The 21,478-nt window shown below is 35.2% G+C and overlaps 1 protein-coding gene across 1 annotated transcript; it reads right to left on the bottom strand.

Moving 5' to 3' along the window:
• Positions 1–90: 90 nt before the first annotated feature.
• On the bottom strand, positions 91–20,778 carry GCK72_015790 (uncharacterized protein; the record flags this gene model as incomplete). Its single annotated transcript, XM_053731133.1, has 13 exons — positions 91–174; positions 1,021–1,171; positions 1,387–1,451; positions 1,978–2,151; positions 4,619–4,850; positions 13,907–14,007; positions 14,328–14,458; positions 14,998–15,067; positions 16,418–16,767; positions 18,476–18,693; positions 19,692–19,786; positions 20,596–20,660; positions 20,715–20,778. The coding sequence occupies 13 exons, from the start codon at positions 20,776–20,778 to the stop codon at positions 91–93; spliced, it is 1,800 nt and encodes a 599-aa protein (XP_053585905.1).
• Between the last annotated feature and the right edge of the window lie 700 nt (positions 20,779–21,478).

The following is a 21,478-nucleotide window of genomic DNA, read 5'->3' as shown; positions in this document are numbered from 1 at the left end:
GTTGAAAACGCCAAAAAATTATCAAAAATCGGGAAAAAAATTATTAAAAAATGATTTTTTTTTGCAAAAAGTGAATTAATTAAGTGATAATTATTGATGTAGAGTGCTCTCCAGAATTGCTCCAAGTTGTAAAAGTTGTTGAACTTCTGCCGTCGAGTGATCGTGCCAACCGGTCTGAAAATAAGAAATTTTCTTGAAAAGCGCGTCAAAAGGTGCCCCAGACTCCCCAAATTTCCAACTTTCTAAATTAAACGCGTCAAAAGTACGCCAGCGTCCCAAAATCCTGATATTATTTAAAAAACGCGTCGAAGGTGCCCCCGATTCCCGGATTCCCAACTTTACTGAATTAAACGCGTCAAAAGTGCGCCAGACTCTCAAATGTCTTATTTTTTCAATTGAACGCGTCAAAGGTGCGCCAGTCTCCTGAATTCCCGATTTTTCTTAATTAACCACGCCAAAGGTGCCCCAGACTCTCAAATTTCTTATTTTGGAAAAACGAACGCGCTGAAGGTGCGCCAGACTCCTATTTTATATATTTTCAGAGATTAAACGCGTCAAAAGGCGCCCCCGATTCCTGATTTTCCAATTTTTGTCAAAATTTGACGCGTCAAAGGTGCGCCAGTGTCCCGAAATTTTGGATATCTGAAACTGAAAAACGCGTCAAAGGTGCCCCTGACCTCTGATTTTCGGTTTTTTGAAACTGAAAAACGCGTCGAAGGTGTCCCAGACTCCCAAATTTTGACCTTTTAAAAATATAACGCGTGAAAAGGTGCGCCAGACTCCTGATTTACCGATTTTTCTAAATCAAAAGCGTCGGAGGTGCCCCCGACCTCAGGTTTTTGAAAAATGCGCCAAAGGTGCGCCAGCGGCCCAAATTCACCGATTTTCAGCGATTGCGGACCAATTTTCGGCCGATTTCAAGCGATTTTTAAGCGATTTTCAGCATTTTTGGACCAATTTTCGGCATTTTTAGACCGATTTTCAGCGATTTTCAGTCATTTTCAGCCTCTTTTTACCCACTTTTTTGCATATATCATCGAGTCGTTGCATTCTCTCAATCAAATCCATCAATCTCTGACTATTCGCCTTCTTTTTCGTCTCAATTCGTTCCAACATTTGATGCATTTCAACACCGATTTCTGGGTCGTCGAATACAATCTCTCCGGATACACTGAAAATATGACTTTTCAAAAAAATCGATTTTTTTCTTTTTGCGTCTGTCTGTAGCGTCCAGATGTCCAAATATCTCAATTTTTCGCATTTTTTGGCATAAAAAAGTGATAAAATCGCTGGAAATCCTTCCGTCTGTTTGTCTGTCAGTCCATCCGGATGTCCACTGAGTCTGTCTGTGTGTCTATCAATCTGTGCGTCCGGATGTCCACTTACACTTCAACTTCCTCTCCAATCAACTCTCCGTTTGGCAGTTTTTCACGGACGGCTGGTTGTTCGATCTGCAAATTTTTAGAGTTCGTAAATCCACACAGAATGCCGTAAATCTACACAACGCTTCGTAAATCGACACAGGATACTCCGTAAATCTACACAACGTGCCGTAAACCTACACGAAGAATATCGTAAATCGACCACAACGCTTCGTAAATCTACACAACGCGTCGTAAATCTACACAAAGCTTCGTAAATCGACACAGGATACTCCGTAAATCTACACAAAGGTTCGTAAATCTACACAACGCGTCGTAAATCTACACAAAGCTTCGTAAATCGACACAAAGGTTCGTAAATCTACACAAAGCTTCGTAAATCGACACAACGCTCCGTAAATCTACACCAAGGGTCTAAATTGACAATTTGGAGCATTTTTAAGACTATTTCAGATCGTTTTGAGACGATTTTCAGCCAATTTTTGCCGATTTTAACCGATTTTGATCAAAATTTTGCCTATTTTAAGCATTTCTGGGCGATTTCAGCCGATTTTAAGAAAATTTTTGCCGTTTTTTCACCAATTTTCAGACTCACAAAAGTGGGCATAGCGGCATTTCGATATGAATACGAGACGACGGCCAAATGTTGATTAACGAGTTGGGCGGAGACTTCTGGCGGACACGTCGGCAGAATTTTCAATTGGAACGTTTTACGAACGAATCCGAATGTCGATGTGTACTTTCGACCATTGTAACGACGGCAAATCACCTGAAATTATAGAAAAATTACAGAAAAATCACATTTTCAGAGTATTTAATGTCAAAATAGATTATTTTTAGCTGAAAATGTTCGAAAATGGGCTTTAAATAGTCAAAAGTGACTAATTTCAGCCGAAAATAGTGAAAACTGACTCTTTTTTGACTGAAAATGACTGAAAATTGGCTAAAATTGCTCAAAAACTCGATTTTCACACTGGTTGAATTTGGCTGAAAATGCTCAAAATCGGGCTAAAAATAGTCAAAAGTAACGAATTTCAGTCGAAAATAGTGCTAAATGACTCTTTTTGGCTGAAAATGACAGAAAATCGGCTGAATTTGTACTAACTTCACTTTTGAGCAAAAATTCCGGCTAAAAACGCTGAAATCATTGAATTTTCTTTCAATTTCTGCTATTTTTAACGATTTTTAGCCGAAAACTCCAATTTTGCTGAAAACGACGTTTTTGACTGAAAATTCGAAAAAAGCAGGAAAAATGAGCATTTTCCAGCATTTTCAAGGTGAAAAATAAGTTTTGAGCGCAAAAAAAAACGGATTTAAAACAGAAAATCAACGAAATTCCATCATTTTCACCCCGAAAACTCGATTTTTCGAGTGTTTTTCACCAATTTTCACAAATTTTCAGCCAAAAACAAGTCAAAAATCGATGATCACCTGAAAACGGGAGCAATCTTCACGTGATTTCGTCTCTCTTTTTTCTCTAAACGAGAGAAAGGATTAGAGAAAAGAGAGCGAGAGAGTATTGATAAATGAGAGACGGCAGAGAAAGAGAGAGAGAAATGAAAAAGTGTAAAGTTTTGAGAGAAAGAATGACAGATGTTATTATTATTATTCCATTTTTTCTCGCCGCTGTTTTCAAATAAAAATTTGAAGTGTTGACGGATCAGAAAATGAGTTTTTAGCTCAAAAATGAAGTTTTCTGACACAAAAACGAGTTTTTTGTTCTGAAAATTCAATGAAAAATAAGTTCAAAAACCGATTTTTGGGTTTTTTGCACAGAAAATTGCAGATTTTCGGCATAAAATCAGGATTTCGAACTGGAAATGGAAGGAAATGATGACTTTGAAGTTTAAACCTACGATTCTGGGCTGACAATTGCAGTTTTTTGCTTTTTTCAGATTACAAAATCTCGCTTTTTTGTCTGAAAATCGTAGAAATACTCACTTGTTTTTAGTCTAAAACTCTCAGAAATGTGTGTTATTTAACTTATGTATAGATGGATGGTGTAGTTTCAGATGAAACTCAAAATAAATAAATTGAGGTGGAATTTCTAGAAAAATCGGTTAAAACTTGACTAAATGGTGAAAAGCTTCGTAAATCTACACAGAGTGCCGTAAAACGACACGAAGAGTCTCGTAAATCGACAGAAACCACGGTAAATCGACACATAGTCTCGTAAGTCTACACAAAACTTCGTAAGTCTACACGAAGCTTCGTAAATCTACACAGCTCTAAATTGACGACTTGGAGCATTTTAAGACTATTTCAAATCGTTTGAGACGATTTTCAGCCAATTTTTGCTGTTTTTTCAGCGATTTTCACCGTAAAAAGCGCAGAAATTTGCTGGAAATGAGGAAAATCGTTAAGAAAAGTGCGGAAATTCGAACAAATTTAATGAAAATCATCGAGAAACGATGTTTTTGACGATTTTTCATCAAAAAATGGGGGAAAAAACACCGCGATTCCGCGGCCTCTCCTCTGAACCGATAAAAAATAATAAAAGTTCCCAAGAAAACGACAAAGAATCTCATGACGCAGATAGATATCGAACGATGAGAGAAAGAGGAGAAATCAGCTGTTTTCGAGTCAAAAGTCGAGTCGTGTCAGGTGACGAGAGGAGAAAAAGAGTCCGTGATTTTTGAAGATATCCAGAATCGGAGTTGCGCGGAATTCCGACTTCCGGGCTGTTTTTCACTTCCGACTTCCGTTTTAGAAAAAATCACTCTCTGATATCCAGAATCTATGGAAGAGAAATTTGATCTCTAACGGGAATAAAAGTGAGCTGAAACTGGAAAAACTCATTTTCTAGGATTTTCAGGATTCAGAATAAGTTTCAGAAAATCTGAATATCCCCACGACGAATTTCAACAAAATTCGCGCTCAAAATCTCGAATTTACAGCAAAAATTTCAGTCAGATTACAAGTGATGCCATAATGCTACACGTTTCGAATTCCAGCAAAATGGAGCTGAAAATCTGGAATTTTTCGTTATTTTCAGCTCAAAATCCCTCAAAATTCCAGATCTCATTTTTTGACTGAAAGCGATAAAATTTTTCGAGTGCTTTTTCAGTGATTTGTTGCTCATTTTCAGTCTAAAACTGGCTAAACTTTGTAATTTTTCAGATGAAAATCGGATTTCAGAGCAAAAATTGACGTTTTTTAAGCTCAAAATTTTGAATTTTCAGCCGTTGGGTGTCATTTCGTGCTGGAAATCTCAAATTTTGAGTTCAATTCCTCACCTGAATATCACTATTCCTGACATTCGCCTCTCCATGCGCCCTTTCAATGCTGAAAGTGTTCGTTGTTTCGTGTCGATTCGTCGGAAAGACTATTCGATAGAATCGATGACTTCCAGACGGTCGTTCCCACGTATTTCCATCCATATACAGTGCTCTTGCACCTCCACACTCTTCAACGTCCAAAACGAATGAGATACATTCTTGAACGAGTTGGGGCACCGATTTGCCATAACTGGAAATGAGATTTCAGTGATTTGAGTGTTTTATAAATGAAAAAAAGAGTCAAAACAACTAAAAATCCGTCAAAAACTGGCAAAAAATACCGAAAATTCCGTCAGAATCCGTCAAAAAAGACTGAAAATCGACTCGGAAGTATCAAAACGAGTGAAAAATGACTGAAAATCCGTCAAAAACTCAAAATTAAGACAGTGAGATGGGGGAAATGACTGGAAATTGAGAAAAATTAGAGTAGAAAATCGCCAAAATAGCTCTAAAACACATAGTCTACATAACCAAAAGCTGACAATCCAGAAAAATGTCACAATTTTTTGAAAAACCGACCCAAAATTCCGTCAGAATTGGTCAAAAATTTCTGAAAATCAACTGGAATCAATCTACAGACGTCTAGATCTCAAAATATCATCATTATGACAGAACATCGGTCAAAAACTCAAAATTAAGACAGTAAGATGTGAAAATTCCAGAAAATACCTCTAAAACTCATGAAAAACGTAACTAGAAGCTGAAATTTCAGAAAAAAAAACCAAGAATTCCGTCAAAATCAATCCAAAATGTCTGAAAATAAGCTTAAAATCATCGGAATGACCTCTAGATGATCAAAATGGGCTCAAAGCATCGTAAATCGACACAAAGTTCCGTAAATCGACACAAAAGCTACGTGAATTGTTTGAAACCTCCGTAAATCTAAATAGGAAATTTCGTAAATCGACACAAAGCCTCCGTAAATCGACACAAGACATCCGAATTTCTGAAACTCTTCAAAACTCGGCTGAAATCGAGCTACAAATGAGTCAAATAAATGTTTTTGCAAGAGCTGAGAATCTCGAAATGCTCCAGATTTTTGAAAAATGTCACGAATTTCAGCATTTTCAGCTGGAAAATTACAGAATTCTCGGTTTGAAACTGAATTTTCCGGATTCCAAAGACGCTTAGATCGATTTCGAGCGAAAAAAAACGTTCAAAATGGCTCAAAAATGACCGAGAATCTTCTAGAATCTCCCTTTTTTCAAAGGAATCTCATAGTATAGTTCGTTGTGGTCGTGTTACGTTGGATGATGAAATAAGGCGCAGGAGGAGAAATGAGGAATTACGAAATGTACTCCAACTCACTCATCTATTAGTAAAAGAGACACAACTCTAGTTATGAAATAAAATAAGAAATCCGTGTAATCCCTCTTGAATTAGGAAGATTTCATCGAATTAATCTCTAAAATTGCTCCTCTTTTGGACTCAAATTTTCAGATTTTCAGAAAAGCGTTTCAGATTTCAGTAAGAAAAATGAGCTATAGAGCTGAAAAGCTGAAATTTTCAGATTTTCAGAGGCGGAAATTCATTATTTGACCTTGATGAGCAAATCTGACATTTTCAGCTTTAAAAATGCAGTTTTGCTCTTTTTTCACTCAAATTCTCGAAGATTTCAGATGAAAAATTGCAAATTTTCACATTTTCAATGGAGAATTCCAGCTTTAAATACGATTCTCCAGCCAAAATTCAAAATTTGAAGCGGAAATCCCTTTTAGAGCGAGTTTATGCGAGAGTTTTTAGGATCCAAAACCGCATACTTTCAGCCCAAGAGAATTTCAGCTAAAACTCTAAATATGGCTCTGGACTGTGGATTTCAGTCTCAATGCTCAAAAATTGAGATTTTGAGCTCAAAATTCGACCATTTTCCGCCAAATTTCAGCCTGAACTGGGAGGTTGTAGTTTTGGAGTGAAAATTTCAGTTTTTGAGCTCACAACTTCAAATTTTCAGCCCCAAACCTCAGTAAATTCCATTCAAACTCAAAAACTACAATTCCTGACTCAAATTCCGTCAATTTTTCAGTCAGAAACCGGCAAATGTCAATCGAAAAGCTGCCAATCCTGGCCACTTGAAGAGCATTTCCACTTTTCTTTTCCATTTTTTTCAGAGTGTTCAATATAGATTGATCACAAATGTCAATAAAACCGACAGAGAACCAACAAGAAGAAGAGAATCTTCTAAACTATGGATTCTTTGGAAATGAGAGAGTTAGTGGAATGAAGAGACGCAGACATCCAAGAGGAGTGAAATGAAAAACAAAAAGTGATCATTTCAGTGAAAAATGAGATCGAAAACATGTTTTTAAGATGAAAAATTGAGATTTTTGACTGAAAATTCAGGATTTTCAGCACTAAATCTCATATTTTAATCAAAATTCGGCAATTTTCAGTACAAAACTGAGATTTTTGGCTGAAAATCGGTGGTTTTTTGACTGAAAATGTAGAATTTTCGATCTGAAAACTCGATTTTCAGCACAAAATCTCATTTTTGACTCAAAATTCGGCAAATTTTAGTCAAAATTGAGACTTCTAGCTGAAAATCGGTGACTTTTTGGTTGAAAATCGGTGATTTTTGGCTGAAAATTTAGGATTTCCAGCACAAAGTCTCACTTTTGACTAACATTTCGGCATTTTTTGGTGCAAAATTGAGGTTTTTAACTGAAAATCGGTTGTTTTCAGCACGAAAACCGAATTTTAGACTCAAAATTGCTCGAAATTCAAGTTTTGGAGTCCAAATCCGATATTTTTAGGTCAAAACTTGGATTTTCAGCATCTTAACTCTCCAATTTCAGCCAAAAACTCAATAAATAGACGTTCGAAGACCGCAAAACAGGTGTATTTTCGGCCAACGAGTGACTATTCACGTGACTACTTGAATAGTCGAGTGAGTGATGAAATATGATACCATCGAGGTGAAAAATGACTCAATTTCATCGGATTTTGGGCTGAAAATAGCCAAAAATCGACTGAAATTAGTCAAAAAGGACCAGAATTTCAGAGAAAATGTTCCGGCTGAAACTCAGCACAAAATCACATTTTTTTAAACTCAAAATTTGGCAATTTTTGGTACGTTTTTCAGACCGAAAACTCCGATTTCAGCCCGAAAATCTCAATTCCAGACTCAAAATTTGCCACTCTTTGGCTAGAAATTCAATTTTTGGGTCAAATGGGATCAGATTTAGCTGAAAAAGCTTAAATTCGACCTCAAATACCTCAAAAACCACTCAAAACTGCTCAAAATCACAAATTTTCAGCGTTTTTTCAGCCATTTCCTGTGCGATTTTCGATTCTCTTCATTTTATGTATGTTGTTGCACTTTTCTTAGTGGTTTAGAGACCGACAGAGAGAGAAAAGTGAACAAATATTTCGGCGATAAGAAAAGAGAGAAATTATGACTTGGAGCAGGAGGAGGTCATATGTGATATGAAATATGAGACTTTTGGCTGGAAAAGTGACTCAAAATTTCACAATTTCAGCCGGAAAATTTCCAGTTTTTGACTGAAATTCAGGAGAAAGACTCAAAAAACTGACACTTTCAGCTCATTTTTCACTCTTTGAAAGTAAAAATGACAGATTTTGAGCTGAAATTCACAGAATTTGAGACTTTTGGCTGGAAAGTGACTCAAAATTTCACAATTTCAGTCGAAAAAATGAGTTTTCGGCACTCTCAGCTCATTTTTGAATCTCTGAAAGCAATAATGACTCATTTCAAGCTGAAATTCCCAGAATTTGCTACTTCTGGAAAAGTGACTCAAAATTTCAAAATTTCAGTCGAAAAACTGAGTTTTGGCACTCATTTTGAGTTTTGATTGATTTTAAGCCAAATTTCAATATTGAGACGATTTTCAGCTTTATGAGACTGAATCTGACTAAAAATCTACTTAAAAACTTGAAAAATTGGCATTTTCTGCTCGATTTTGAGTTTTTTCGAGAGGAAATTCACTAAATTTGATTCTAAAGTATGAAAAAAGCTGAAATTCCTGTCGAAATCTCAGAAAATGAGTGTTTTCAGCTCAATTTCGAGCTACTCAGTGTCAATTTCAAGATGAAGCTTTCATAGTCAATTTTCAGTAGAATTTCAGCAAAAATTCGGGAGTTTCAGCCACTTTTTTTAGCTTCAAACTGCGAGTTCGTCAAAAACCAAAGAAAAGTCTCAATGAGCTCATTTTCTGAGTTTTCGACAGGTATTTCAGCTTTTTTTAACTTCCAGTTAGGAATTCCAGCTAGAAACGCAACTTTTCAGTCAAAATTACGTCAAATCACTCAAAAAACGTGATTTTTCGACTGATTTGACCACTCGAAACACACCTTTTGTGTGGTGTACCACAAACAAACAAAACATCTGATTGGGGGATTGAAGAGATCGCGCAGGGGGCGATCACCTGACTCTCTCAGTGATTTGCTCCGTGTGCGGGCGGCTCGGTGAGCAAGAGCTCCGCTCTTAGAGAACAGAAAAACAGTACGATTTGTTAGTCACATATCCAGTCTCCGATCATAAGATTCGTTGAGAACGTGAAAACAAGTCAAATGTGACTGAAAATTTCAGTTGGGAGACTTGAAATCCGAAAAAAAGGAGATTTTTCAGCCGCAAAACTGAGTTTTTGGCACTCATCTTGGGCCATTCTACTGATTTAAACCGGAAAATTCCAGTTTTTGACTGAAAATCAGGAGAAAGACTCAGAAAACTGGCATATTCCGCTCATTTTTCAGTCTTTGAACGTAAAAATGACAGATTCTAAGCTGAAATTCACAGAATTTGAGACTTTTGGCTGGAAAAGTGACTCAAAATTTCACAAGTTCAGTCGGAAAACTGAGTATTTGGTTAATTTCAGCTAAAATGACACAACTGTGAGCCGATTTGTCTGAAAATCCGTCCAACGGTGGATTTTGAGCTAAAAATCGAAAAAAGACTCTATTCTTTGAGCCAAAAAAGAGGAAAAGGAAGGAAGAGAGCTCATCGCGTGAGCTCTCTCTCTCTCTCTCTCCGTCTTCTTGTTTTTGTGCTGCTGCTTCTCCTTTCGCCTTTTTCTCATTAAAAATTGAACACAATTTCCCATTCGAAAGAGAAACGACAGAGAGGGAGGAGGATGAGAATTCTCAGAATAAGAAATTCCGAAAAGCTAGACGAATAACAACGGCACACAAGTGCGTTTTATGTCTGAAAAACTCATTTTTGAGCTGAAATTCGGCCTAAAAACATCAGAAATCCGAGTTTTCAGCTGAAATTCAACTCAAAGAGAGCTCGAAACTCACAAGAAGTGTTTTAAGAGCTGAAAATGGTGCAAATTGAGCTCACAAAAGCTATAAAATGCTCAAAATCAGGTCAACACTTGAAACTCCGTAAATCCACACAGTGTGCCGTAAAACGATACGAAGAGCGTCGTAAATCGACACAAAGCGTCGTAAATCGACATAGAGTGCCGTAAAACGATACGAAGCTTTGTAAATCGACGTTCTCGGCTAGAAATTTGTCAAATTTCACAGAAATCGGTCTAAACTGACTTTTGGCATTCTGGAAATCAGCAAAAATTCGTTCTTGGATCGGAACTTTGCTGAAAACCATTTCAAAGTGTCTGAAAATCGACGCTAAAACGGAATTTTCAGTCAAAATTTGATTTTCAGCTTTAACTTTGACTGAAATTCGTCAGAATTGACTGAAATTGCTCGAATTAGTTCAAAATCGAGATTTGCGGCCAAAATTGGTCAGAAAATTCCAGATTTCTTTCGGGAAATCCCAAATTTCTTGGAGAAATTTCAGATTTTTTGGAAAAATTCCAGATTTTTTGGAAAAATTCCAGATTTTTTGGGAAAATTTCAGATTTTTTGGGGAAAAATCGACCAAAATTCAACTGGAAAGTGCGTCGGACCTCTTTTCCTCTTCTTCTGTCGTCAAATTCTCTGACGAGATAATCGAATTGGACGAAAAAAGAAAAGAAATGCTCCGAGAGCCAGCTGGTGTCATTTGGGGAACAAAAAAAGAACATTTTCTTCTTGTTTTTCTTTCTTTTTTCGCAATTTGAGAGCGAAGAAGAAGAAGAAAACATAGATGACGTCACGGATGGATGGAGGAAGACGACGACGAGAAGGAAGAAGAAGATGGATTAGGTTACTCAGAGAGGAGGAAATGACTGAAATGTCAGAAGGAAATGACATTTTTGAGTGAAAAATGCTGAAAATTCTTCAAAATTCCAGATTCTGACAGAATTTTTAGCTGAAATTGGATGAAAAATTGCAGAATTCTGTACTAAATTTACTCAAATTGCCAATTTTCAGTATGAAATTTCAAAATTTGCAGAATGTTAGAGGCAAAAATGCTGAAATTTCAGTGAAATCAAGATTCTGGGAGCCTTTTTTCAGAACTTTCAGAATTTTCAGTCTGGAAATTTCAGCATTTCGAGCTGAAAATCATTAGAATTTCCAAAATGGCTTCAAAACGACTGAAATGTCAGAAGGAGAAGGAATATGACATTTTTGAGTGAAAAATACTGAAAATTCTTCAAAATTCCAGATTCTGACAGCGTTTTTAAGCTAAAAATGGATGAAAAAATCGCAAAATTCAGTCAATTTTCAGACAAATCGCAGAATTTTTGAGTGAAAAATGCTGAAATCCATATTCTGACAGCGTTTTAAGCTGAAACTTGATAAAAATTGCAGAATTCCAGAAATTTTCCAGATTTTCACATCAACTCTAGCTGAAAATCATCAGATTTTCTGCTTGAAATTTGCGGTTTTCTTACTGAAATCCACAGAATGATTGAAAATCTATGCGAATTCTGGAAAATCTAGAATCTGACAAGCATTTTCAGCTGAAAATCATCAGAATTTCAGCCAAAATGACTTCAAAACGTCAGAATTTCAGCCGAATTTCAACCAAAATCGATTCAAAACCATAAAAAATGGTCATAAACCACTCGAAATCAGCCGTAAAAGGTAATTTCTCATGCAACATGAGGCAGAAAGTGCTCATAGTGCTCCCTGAGGAGACCTTTAGAATTTCTCTCTGAAAATGACCAGAAATCAGTTGAGATTTCTCACGGAAATCCGAGCTGAAATTGACAAAAAATTGATCTCAAAGCAGTTGAAACTGACTGGAAACTTTCAAAATTCACGGATTTTTCCCAAACCTTCTCTAACTTAATTTTCGCTCCAAAAATCTCAAAAAACCACTCAAAAAATGGGAAAAAAATAGTCAAAAAAGAAACGAAACGCTGGAAAATGCTAAAAATCAGTCTCAACCTATCTAACTGTGATTCTAGCTGTTTCAAGACGCGTTTCAGCTCATTTTTATGCTCAAAATCAGTAAAATCGAGCTGAAACTCGGAAAAATCGATGAAAATTGATCTCAAAACAGTTGAAACTGACTGGAAACTTTCAAAATTCACGGATTTTTCCCAAAACCTTCTCTAACCAAATTTTAAAACCACTCAAAAAATGGCCAAAAATAGTCCAAAAAAAGAAACGACATGGCGCGCAGAAAAATGTGGTTTGGATCAGTTTTCAAAAATGAATTCTAATTTTTCGATAAAAAAAACTCCTCCGACCTTCTATAACCCAATTTTCACCACAAAAACCTCAAAAACCACTCAAAAAATGGCCAAAAATAGTCAAAAAAGAAACGAAAAGCTGGAGACTGCTGTAAATCGGCTGTTCCAGAAGCTTCTCATCTCATTTTTCGACTCAAAATCCATAAAATTCGAGCTGAAACTCTTGAAAGATAGTTTTAAAGTCAAAAATGTCAACTTTTAGTACAAAAATCGATGAAAATTGATGCCAAAGGTGCTGAAACTGACTGAAAATTTCAAAATTCACGCATTTTTTCCAAAAAACCTCAAAAACCACTCAAAATGGCCAAAAATAGTCCAAAAATAGTCAAAAAAAAAAAGAAACGACATGGCGCGCAGAAAATGGGGGGAAAGAGAGTGCGTTGAATCGCATTCTTTCGAAAAAAAAAGAGAGAGGCGAGAGAGTATCCGAATGGAGAGACTTCGTTTCGCTCCCCTTCTTTTGAAATCGGCGGCACTACGAGAGTGTGTGGAGTGAAGAGACGCGCAGAGATGGAGAGAGAGAAGTTGAATCGATGTGTGCAGAGAGAGAGAGAGAGAGTGAACAGACACACAGACGGATGGAGAGAAAGAGGATTAGAGATTCTTGCACTATGACGTGGCGACCAGATGGAACAAGTATGAAATCGTGTCTGGCGCGCCTGAGACGCGTTTTTTTCAGGGGGTTTTTCGAAAGAAAAAAAAAACGAAATTCATGAGCCAAAAATTTAGTTTTTGAGCCAAAATAGTGAATTGTACAATCGGAAATCGGGATTTTGGCTCAAAATCATAGAAATTTGTGAATTTTTCAAGTGAAAATATGTTTTTCCGCGCGGGAAAATCGAGTTTGCGAACTAAAAATAACGATTTTGGACTGAAAATGAGACAGAAAGTTCGGAAAAAACGTGGAAAAATGGGCGAAATTACTGATGTAGATGTAGAATTTTTTCGAAAAACTAATTCTCGTTGAAGAACATAGGAATTCGAACCATTTCATACAGTTTTCAGCAAAATCTGGAGTGATTGAACTAAAAATTCAACATATTTTCAGCCAATTTAGAATTTTTCTCATTTCTAGGCAATTCCAACCGATTTTAAGTCATTTTCCGACAATTTGCAATTTAATTTCAACTGATTTCAGTCGATTTCCGCCCATTTCCCTTTGTATAACATCCTTCCTATAATCACACACTTTGTCAACTTCTCAGCTGAAATTTCAGTGAAATCAGGATTCTGGGAGCCTTTTTTCAGAACTTTCAGAATTTTCAGTCAGAAATCTCAATTTATGAGCATTTCCAGCAGAAAATCTTCGGAATTCCAGTCATAATGACTTCAAAAGGTGGGAAATTCAAGAAAATGTGAATAAATTGCAATTTTTGCATTTGAAAAGTCGAAAAAAATCTTTAAAAAAAAGAACTATAAAATGAAAAATCTCAGAAAACTCCCAAATTTAAGAAAAAGTTAGTCTGAAGACACACAATTCTCAACTTAGATGGAAAATTGTCGAAATTTAGTGAATTTTGCCATTTTTCAGCCACTTTTCGACCATTTTCAGCCGATTTTAAGCAATTTTAGCCATGTTTTGAATTTTTTCGAAAAACTAATTCTCTGAGAAGTAAATTTGATGAATCCTATCTTAGGGACTGAGAATTTGTCATTTTTTCAGATTTTCAGCCTCTTTCTCCTCTTTCTATAAATACAGTACTTTGTAAACTTCTCAGCTGATAACAGAATCTGCACAGCCGCATTGTAATCACATCCATGACGTGATAGAATCGGAACTTGATCGTCTGGATTCGAGCATTTCTGGAATAAAAAATTTCAGCTTTTTGGGATAAAAAATCCAGTTTTTGGACAATTTTATAGCCAAAAACTTGATTTTTGACTCAAAATTCATATATTTTAGACCAAAATAGGATAAAAAATCCAGTTTTTGGGTCGAACAATGGCTATTTTAACAATTTTCAGTAAAAAACCAGAATTTTTAGGCCAAAAACAAGATTTTTTACTCAAAATTCAGAGGGTTTAGCCCAAAATATGACTACAAATTCGGTTTTTGGGTCGAAAAAATCGCTATTTTTTGCAGTTTTTCAGTCAAAAATGCCGAATTTTGACTGAAAACAGACCTTCCACGTCATCTGCTCAGCGTAAGTCTGTTTGTCATCAGAATCCTCGTAAACCGTCAATGGATGCGGTTGTCCCATCCATTCATAACAAATGACGACGTACGGAATCATGTGTTCGTCTTTGTCGAATCCTGAATAGATGGAGAAATATGTATGGAAAAAATAGGAAATTTGGGGATTTTCAGAGAATTTTTACTGAAATTTTAAGATTTTTAGAGAGTTTTTACAGAAAAATCGAGATTTTTAGAGAGTTTTACAGAAAATTCTGAATTTTCAGTGAAATTTAACTGAAAATTCTCGATTTGCAGAGAATTTTTTACTGAATTTTTAAGATTTTTGGAGAATTTTAGCTGAAAATTCGGGATTTTTAGGGAATTTTCAGAGAATTTTGACTGAAAAATCGGGATTTTTGGAGCATTTTTATAGAAAATTTGAGATTTTTAGAGAAATTTAACTGAAATTTTTAGAATTTTAGAGAATTTTGACTGAATTTTTGAGATTTTTGGAGAATTTTCAGTGAAATTTTGCGATTTTTAGAGAATTTTAACTGAAATTTTAAGATTTTCGGAGAGTTTTTACGGAAAATTCGGGATTTTTGGAGATTTTAACTGAAATTTTTAGATTTTTAGAGAATTTTTTACTGAAAATTCTTGATTTTCAGCTCACAAACCTGTATAAATGCGCCGAATGAAGTCACCACGAGTGTCGGTTCCCGGATGGAGGAATTGCTCACATACGATCTGAAAATTTCAGTATTTTTACAATGATTTTCAGCCAAATTTTGTATTTTTGTCTATATTTGACTGAAAAAACAACTAAATTTCCGCTTTTTAAGCCAATTTTGACTGATTTCAGACTGTTTTAAGTCATTTTTCGACTATTTTCAGCCGATTTTAAACAATTTTTCTGATTTCTTGGCGCTTCCTAACGATTTCAGCCGCTTTTAAGTTGAGTTCTGACAATTTTCAACTGATATTTAGCAAATTTAAATTATGATTCATTTGCTCAGATTTCTAGCTACTCTAAACCAATTCCAGCCATTTTTCGACTATTTTAAGTCAATTTCAGCCAATTTTGACTGATTTCAGACTGTTTTCACTCATTTTTCGATTAGTTATAGCCACTTTTAAACAATTTTCGTATTCCTATGCAATTTCAGCCAATTTAAACAAATTTCAGACTGTTTTATGTCTTTTTCTGGCAATTTTCAGCCACTTTTAAACAATTTTTCTGATTGAGCGATTTCAGTCGTTTTTAAGTAATTTACCTTCAAATTATGATCATTCATATTCGTCTGCAACGGCCTTCCAGCACTTCCAAATATATATTTCCGTACGAACATCTGTGCAGATTTCTAGCTATATTAAGCCAATTTCAGCCATTTTTCAGCGTTTTAGGTCAATTTCAGCCAATTTTGACTAATTTCAGACTGTTTTAAGTAATTTTTCGATTAGTTATAGCCAATTTTAGGCAATTTTTGGAATTCTAGACGATTTCAACCGATTTCATTCCAGATTTTCAGCAATTCTGAGCAATTTTCAGTCAATTTCAGCCAATTTTGACTAATTTCAGACTGTTTATGTCATTTTTCGACTATTTTCAGTCGAATCCAGACATTTTTCTCTGATTTCTAGGCGCTTTCTAACGATTTCAGCCGCTTTTAAGTTGAGTTCTGACAATTTTCAGCTGATATTTAGCAAATTTAAATTATGATTAATTTTCTCAGATTTCTAGCTACTCTAAACCAATTTCAGCCATTTTTCAGCATCTTAAGTCAATTTCAGCCAATTTTGACAGATTTGAGACTTTAAAAACTAATTTTTCGACTATTTTCAGCCGATTTTAAACAATTTTTTCGAGTTCTAGGCGATTTCAACCGATTTCAGCCAATTTCAGAGTTTCAGAAATTCTGAGCAATTTTTTTCGATTTCTAGGCAATTTCAGCCGAATCTAGCCGATTTCAGACTGTTTTAAGTCATTTTTCGACTATTTTCAGCCAATTTTGAGTTATTTTTTCAATTTTCAGACGATTTCAGTCGCTTTTAAGTCATTTTTCCCTAATTTTCTGTCCATTTTACGGTAATTTTTACCTTCAAATTATGATCATTCTTATTCGTTTGCAATGGCCTTCCAGCACCCCCTCCAATAATATATTTCCGAACGAACATCTGGGCGGAATTCCATGTTCCCAATCCATCATCACATATCTCCTCTTTCAACAAATCCTCTTCCAAATGAATTATAAATGTTCCAGTATTCGTGAATTCCTGTGGAATCGAATCACAAATCAACGTCTTCGAGATTTCCGATGCGTCTGTTGATATCAGAGTGACGACGTCTTTCAGTGAAATTGATGAATCCATGAATATCGGCCAATCGAAGTGCATTCCACTTCCATCTTTACGAACGAACACTCGCCATGTTTTGGATGAAGATGGTTCTGCAATTATAGAGCTGAAATTGACGAAAAATAATGAAAATCATAGTTGTCAATGCCCGGGCCGGTAGAGAATTTTCAAGGCCCGGCCCGGCCCGAAGGCCCGGCTTCAAAAAAGGTACCTATTTTTTAACCAAATTTTTTGAAATTTTTTGAAATTTTACATCAAAAATTTCAATTTTTTGATGCATAACTATCGTTTGATTGAATTCTGAAGTATAGTCAAAAATTCGACATTTTTGGGAAAAAATTCAAATTTTCGTTCAAATTTCAGTTCAAATTTTTCAGCCGGGCCGGGCCGGGCCTTGGAAATTCTCGTCACGGCCCGGCCCGGCCCGTTGCAAGTATGCAATTTTTGAATGAAAAATCGCGTTTTTTCGGCTCAAACTGACCCAAAAACTGGTAAAAATGCTGAAAATCGGCTCTATCAACCCCAAAATAGAGCCCTAATTGAATATAAATTTATGAAAAACTTATGATTTTGAGCATTTTTTTTTTTTGGCTGTTTCAGACCGATTTTTTCATGTATTTGATGTCGACAATTCTGCAATTAAAAAATGAGATTGAAATTGACGAAAAATCATGAAAATCTGAGGTTTTTAGGCTGAAAATAAGCTTAAAACTGACAAAAATTGATCGAAATGGCTGAAATTCAGTCTGAAACAGAAAATTCATAATTTTTCATTTTCATATCTAATTTTGAGCCGATTTTCAGCATTTTTCCTGTTTTCTGGCAGTTTTTTGACAATTTTTCCTGGATTTCACTCATTTTTCTGTCAGTCTGGCTCTTTTTCCGCCCTATCATATTTCATCTCTTCTGTGAATTCGATACCTCCATCGTCATCCATAGTTTCCGGAAATACAATTGGATTTAGATTGGAAATTTGTCAATTTTGGATGAAAAAAAGGTCGAATTTAACCATTTTCGCTTAATTTTCACCTATAATGTCGATTTTGACAACAAAAAAGGAAATTTTCAGCATTTTTAACAGTTTTATAGCGATTTTCTATAAAAAATTGATTTGGAACCGCCAAAAAAGACTGAAAACGCTAATTTTCAGCCTATTTTTTCCCCATTTCCGCTGTAATTTCAGGTCAATTAGGGCTCTATTTTGTGACTTTCAGACCCGACTTTCAGCATTTTCGAACAGTTTTTGGGTCATTTTGAGCCGAAAAACTCGAGTTTTCAGTCAAAAATTGATTTTAAAAATGAATTTTAAGACTGGAAAATCGTGAAAAATCATCATTTTCAGCCAAAAAAGACGATTTTTTGGGTCAAAAAATAACTAAAAATAAGATTTTAAGGGTGAAAATCCTGAAAAATCATCGTTTTTGGGTCATTTTTCCACTGAAAAATTGTGTTTTTATCGATTTTTCCCCATTTTCAGCCATTTTCGCTGCAATTTTTGATCGATTTTCGGCATTTTTAACAGTTTTATAGCGGTTTTCTGTTAAAATCAATTAAGAACCGCCAAAAATGACTGAAAACGCTAATTTTCAGCCTATTTTTCCCCATTTTCAGCCGATTACCTCCATCGTCATCCATTATTTCTGGATAATTTTCAGCCAAAAAAGGCGATTTTTTGGTCAAAAAATAACTAAAAATAAGATTTTAAGGGTGAAAAACCGTGAAAATTCTCGTTTTTTGGGTCAATTTTTGACTGAGAAATCGATTTTTTAATCGATTTTTCCCCATTTTCGCTGTAATTACCTCCATCGTCATCCATAATTTCTGGATCTGAATCATCCATGACATTCTCTTGTTCCAGATGAGACTCCGCCCCCTCTTCGACTATAATCATATCATTCGGATCGACAATTTCATCGAATGTATCATATTGTTGATATGTCTTTATTCGAGAATTTCCAGATGAAGAAGAAGTGACATTGGTTCCACGTGGTAGTTGACGTTTTGGAATATGATACACTCTGGAAATAACAAGAAATTTGGCTGAAAATCAAAGAAAAATTGTGGTTTTTGAGCTGAAATATGGATTTTTTAGCCGTGAAAATAAGGGAAAATTGACTGAAAATCGATTTTTTACACCGATTTTAAGTAAAATTCAGTCAAAAAATGTGATTTTTGAGCTGAAAACTTGAGTTTTTATCAAAATTCACTGATTCTTTGAACCAAAATTGAGATTTCGCTGAAATTCATAACGAAAACTGACCAAAAATTGACTTTTTGAATAGAAAAAATTGTATTTTGGCTGTAATTTAGTCAGTTTTTGTTTGAAAATTTCGATTTTTCACCGATTCGAGGAAATTTGGCTGAAAATCAATGAAAAATTGTGATTTTTGAGCTGAAAATTAGCAATTTTCGTGTTAAAAATGCACAAAAATCAGTGAAAACGCGAAAAGTTAGATTTCTAGTCGGAAAAATTCAATTTTTCAAGTTTTTATGCTAAAAATAGCTGGAAAAAAAGCGATTTTCAGCTCGAAAAACTCGAAAAAGCTGTGTGAAAACATGGAAAATTGTAAAAATTCGGTTAAAAAATGGATTTGGCATGCAGAAACCTGATTTCTCGCAATGTTTAGGCTGAAATTGGCTGGAAAAGGCGACTTTCAGCATGGAAAACTGAATTTTTACACCGAAAATTATCATTTTTTAGCTAAAACAAGAGTTTTTTATTCTAAAAATCCGCAAAAATCGAGTTTTCTATTGAAATTCTGCGATTTTTTCAACGAAAATTTTTCGTTGAAAAATGAGATTTTGATAAAATTCATGATGGAAAACTGGTCAGAAATAAACTTTCCGTACCGAAAATGTACTTTTTCACTGAAAAAAAAGCTTGAATTCGATCAAAAATCGACTTTTCCAACCGGAAAATGGCGATTTGGCTGTAATTTAGCAAATTTTTGTCTGAAAATTTCGATTTTTCGCTCAAAAATCCAAAATTTCCATCGTTTCCTATCGATCCACTCACTCTCCCCTCCGTTTCCTTCCCGGTTTCTTCCGAACACTTTTCCGTCGTTGACGTGAAAGGGGAAGAGTTCCGACGGCTTCTTCCCAAACTCCCGCCTGCAAAATTCACAGATTTTATCGATTTTTTGAAGAAAAAAAGCGATTTTTCAGCTTTTTTCAGGCCGAAACATTGGAAATCGGGTTTTTGAACAGAAAAACATCGATTTTTCACTGTTTTCATGCTGAAAATCACATTTTCGAGCCACTTTCATCCTAAAATCCTAAAAATCACCAAAAATTAGGTTTTTTACGCCGAAAAACTCCATTTTTAAAGCTTCCAACCGATGTATATCATTTTTAGCTTGTTTTCATGTCTAAAGATCAATAACCGAATTTTCACGATTGTTCATCATTTTACATGATTTTACATCAATTTTCCAAGTTTCGCATTTTCCAGCTATTTTCAATAGAAAAATCAGCAAAAATAGGTTTCTTTACACCTAGCCTAGTTTTTTTTTGAATTTCTAACCAATTTTCATCGATTTTAATCAATTTTGGCTGATTTTTCAGCAATTTCCACCGATTTTTCCAGTTCTTTTAAACTGAAAACCGCATTTTAAGCCTAAAAATGGCCAAAAATTAGGTTTTCAGAGCCATATCTCAAGTTTACGACTCGTTAACCGAATTTTCACGATTTTTCGTTATTTTTCATGTTTTCACATTAATTTTCTGAGTTTTTCGTGCTGAAAATCTCCTTTTCCAGCTATTTTCAGCCTGAAATTTGCCAAAATGAAGTTTTTACACCGACAACTCATATTTTATGAGTTTGGGTCAAATTTTCACGATTTTGGCTCATTTTTCATCATTTTTCAGCAATTTCCACGAATTTTTCGTCTTTTTCATAATTTTCCACTCAAAAACTGTACCTCTCCAGCCGGAACCTCCGCTGGCTCATCCTCCTCCTCGCCAATGTCGAAATGATCGAGTTCTTCTATAAAAACTTGAAAAAATTAGGAATTCCATCGATTTCTGGCCTAAAACTTACGGATATTATCACCGTCAAAGTCGAAATCACCACCTTCTATCGGAATTTCCAGTTGTTCCGACATCTGGAATTGAAAATGCCCTTAATTTTGGGTTTTGAGTGAAAAAAAACGACTCGAATATCAAATTTTATTTATTCATTTAAAAATTAGTAAAAAACCATGAAAATACACCAAAAAACGCCAAAAAACATCAAAAAATCATCGAAAAATGCGAAAATAAATGAAAATAAATTTCTGTCCGCAATCTGACGTGACGGTGTAATGCACACAATGCGTCAGAGTTTACGACAATTAAGTCATTCGGGGGGCAAATTATCCGTTTTTCTGGTAAAATCGATGTTTTTCGAGGTTTTAAAGTGTGAAAATCAATGAAAAATCCAATTTTTACGTTAAAATTAGTATATAAACCATTTTTCTTCGTAGAAAACCGACTGAAATCGAGGAAAACTAGTATTTCAGTTAAAATTGTTTTCTCGGTTTTTTTTTGAAAAACCAAGTTTTTGTTGAGTAAAAAGCTAGTAACAAGCATGAAAAACGTTGAGAATCATTTAAAAACCTCAAAAATCCCCTAAAACCCTTCGATTTCAGTAGTTTGTGTGTACATGGTGCATCTGCCACCGTATATGGTGCATCTGCCACCAGTCCCTCTGTCTGTCTGTAATTCCGGATGTCCGATTTCCTTTAAATTTAGCTGAAAACCCCATTTCCAACGCCCTAACTTTCTTTTCTGCCCGCCGCGCCCAAGGCGCGCCAGCCTCAATTT

This window comes from Caenorhabditis remanei, chromosome IV (assembly GCF_010183535.1).
Source record: "Caenorhabditis remanei strain PX506 chromosome IV, whole genome shotgun sequence".
Classification (NCBI taxonomy): Eukaryota; Metazoa; Nematoda; class Chromadorea; order Rhabditida; family Rhabditidae; genus Caenorhabditis; species Caenorhabditis remanei.
Note: the sequence above shows the minus strand (reverse complement) of the source record. Positions and strands in the feature narration are given on the sequence as shown.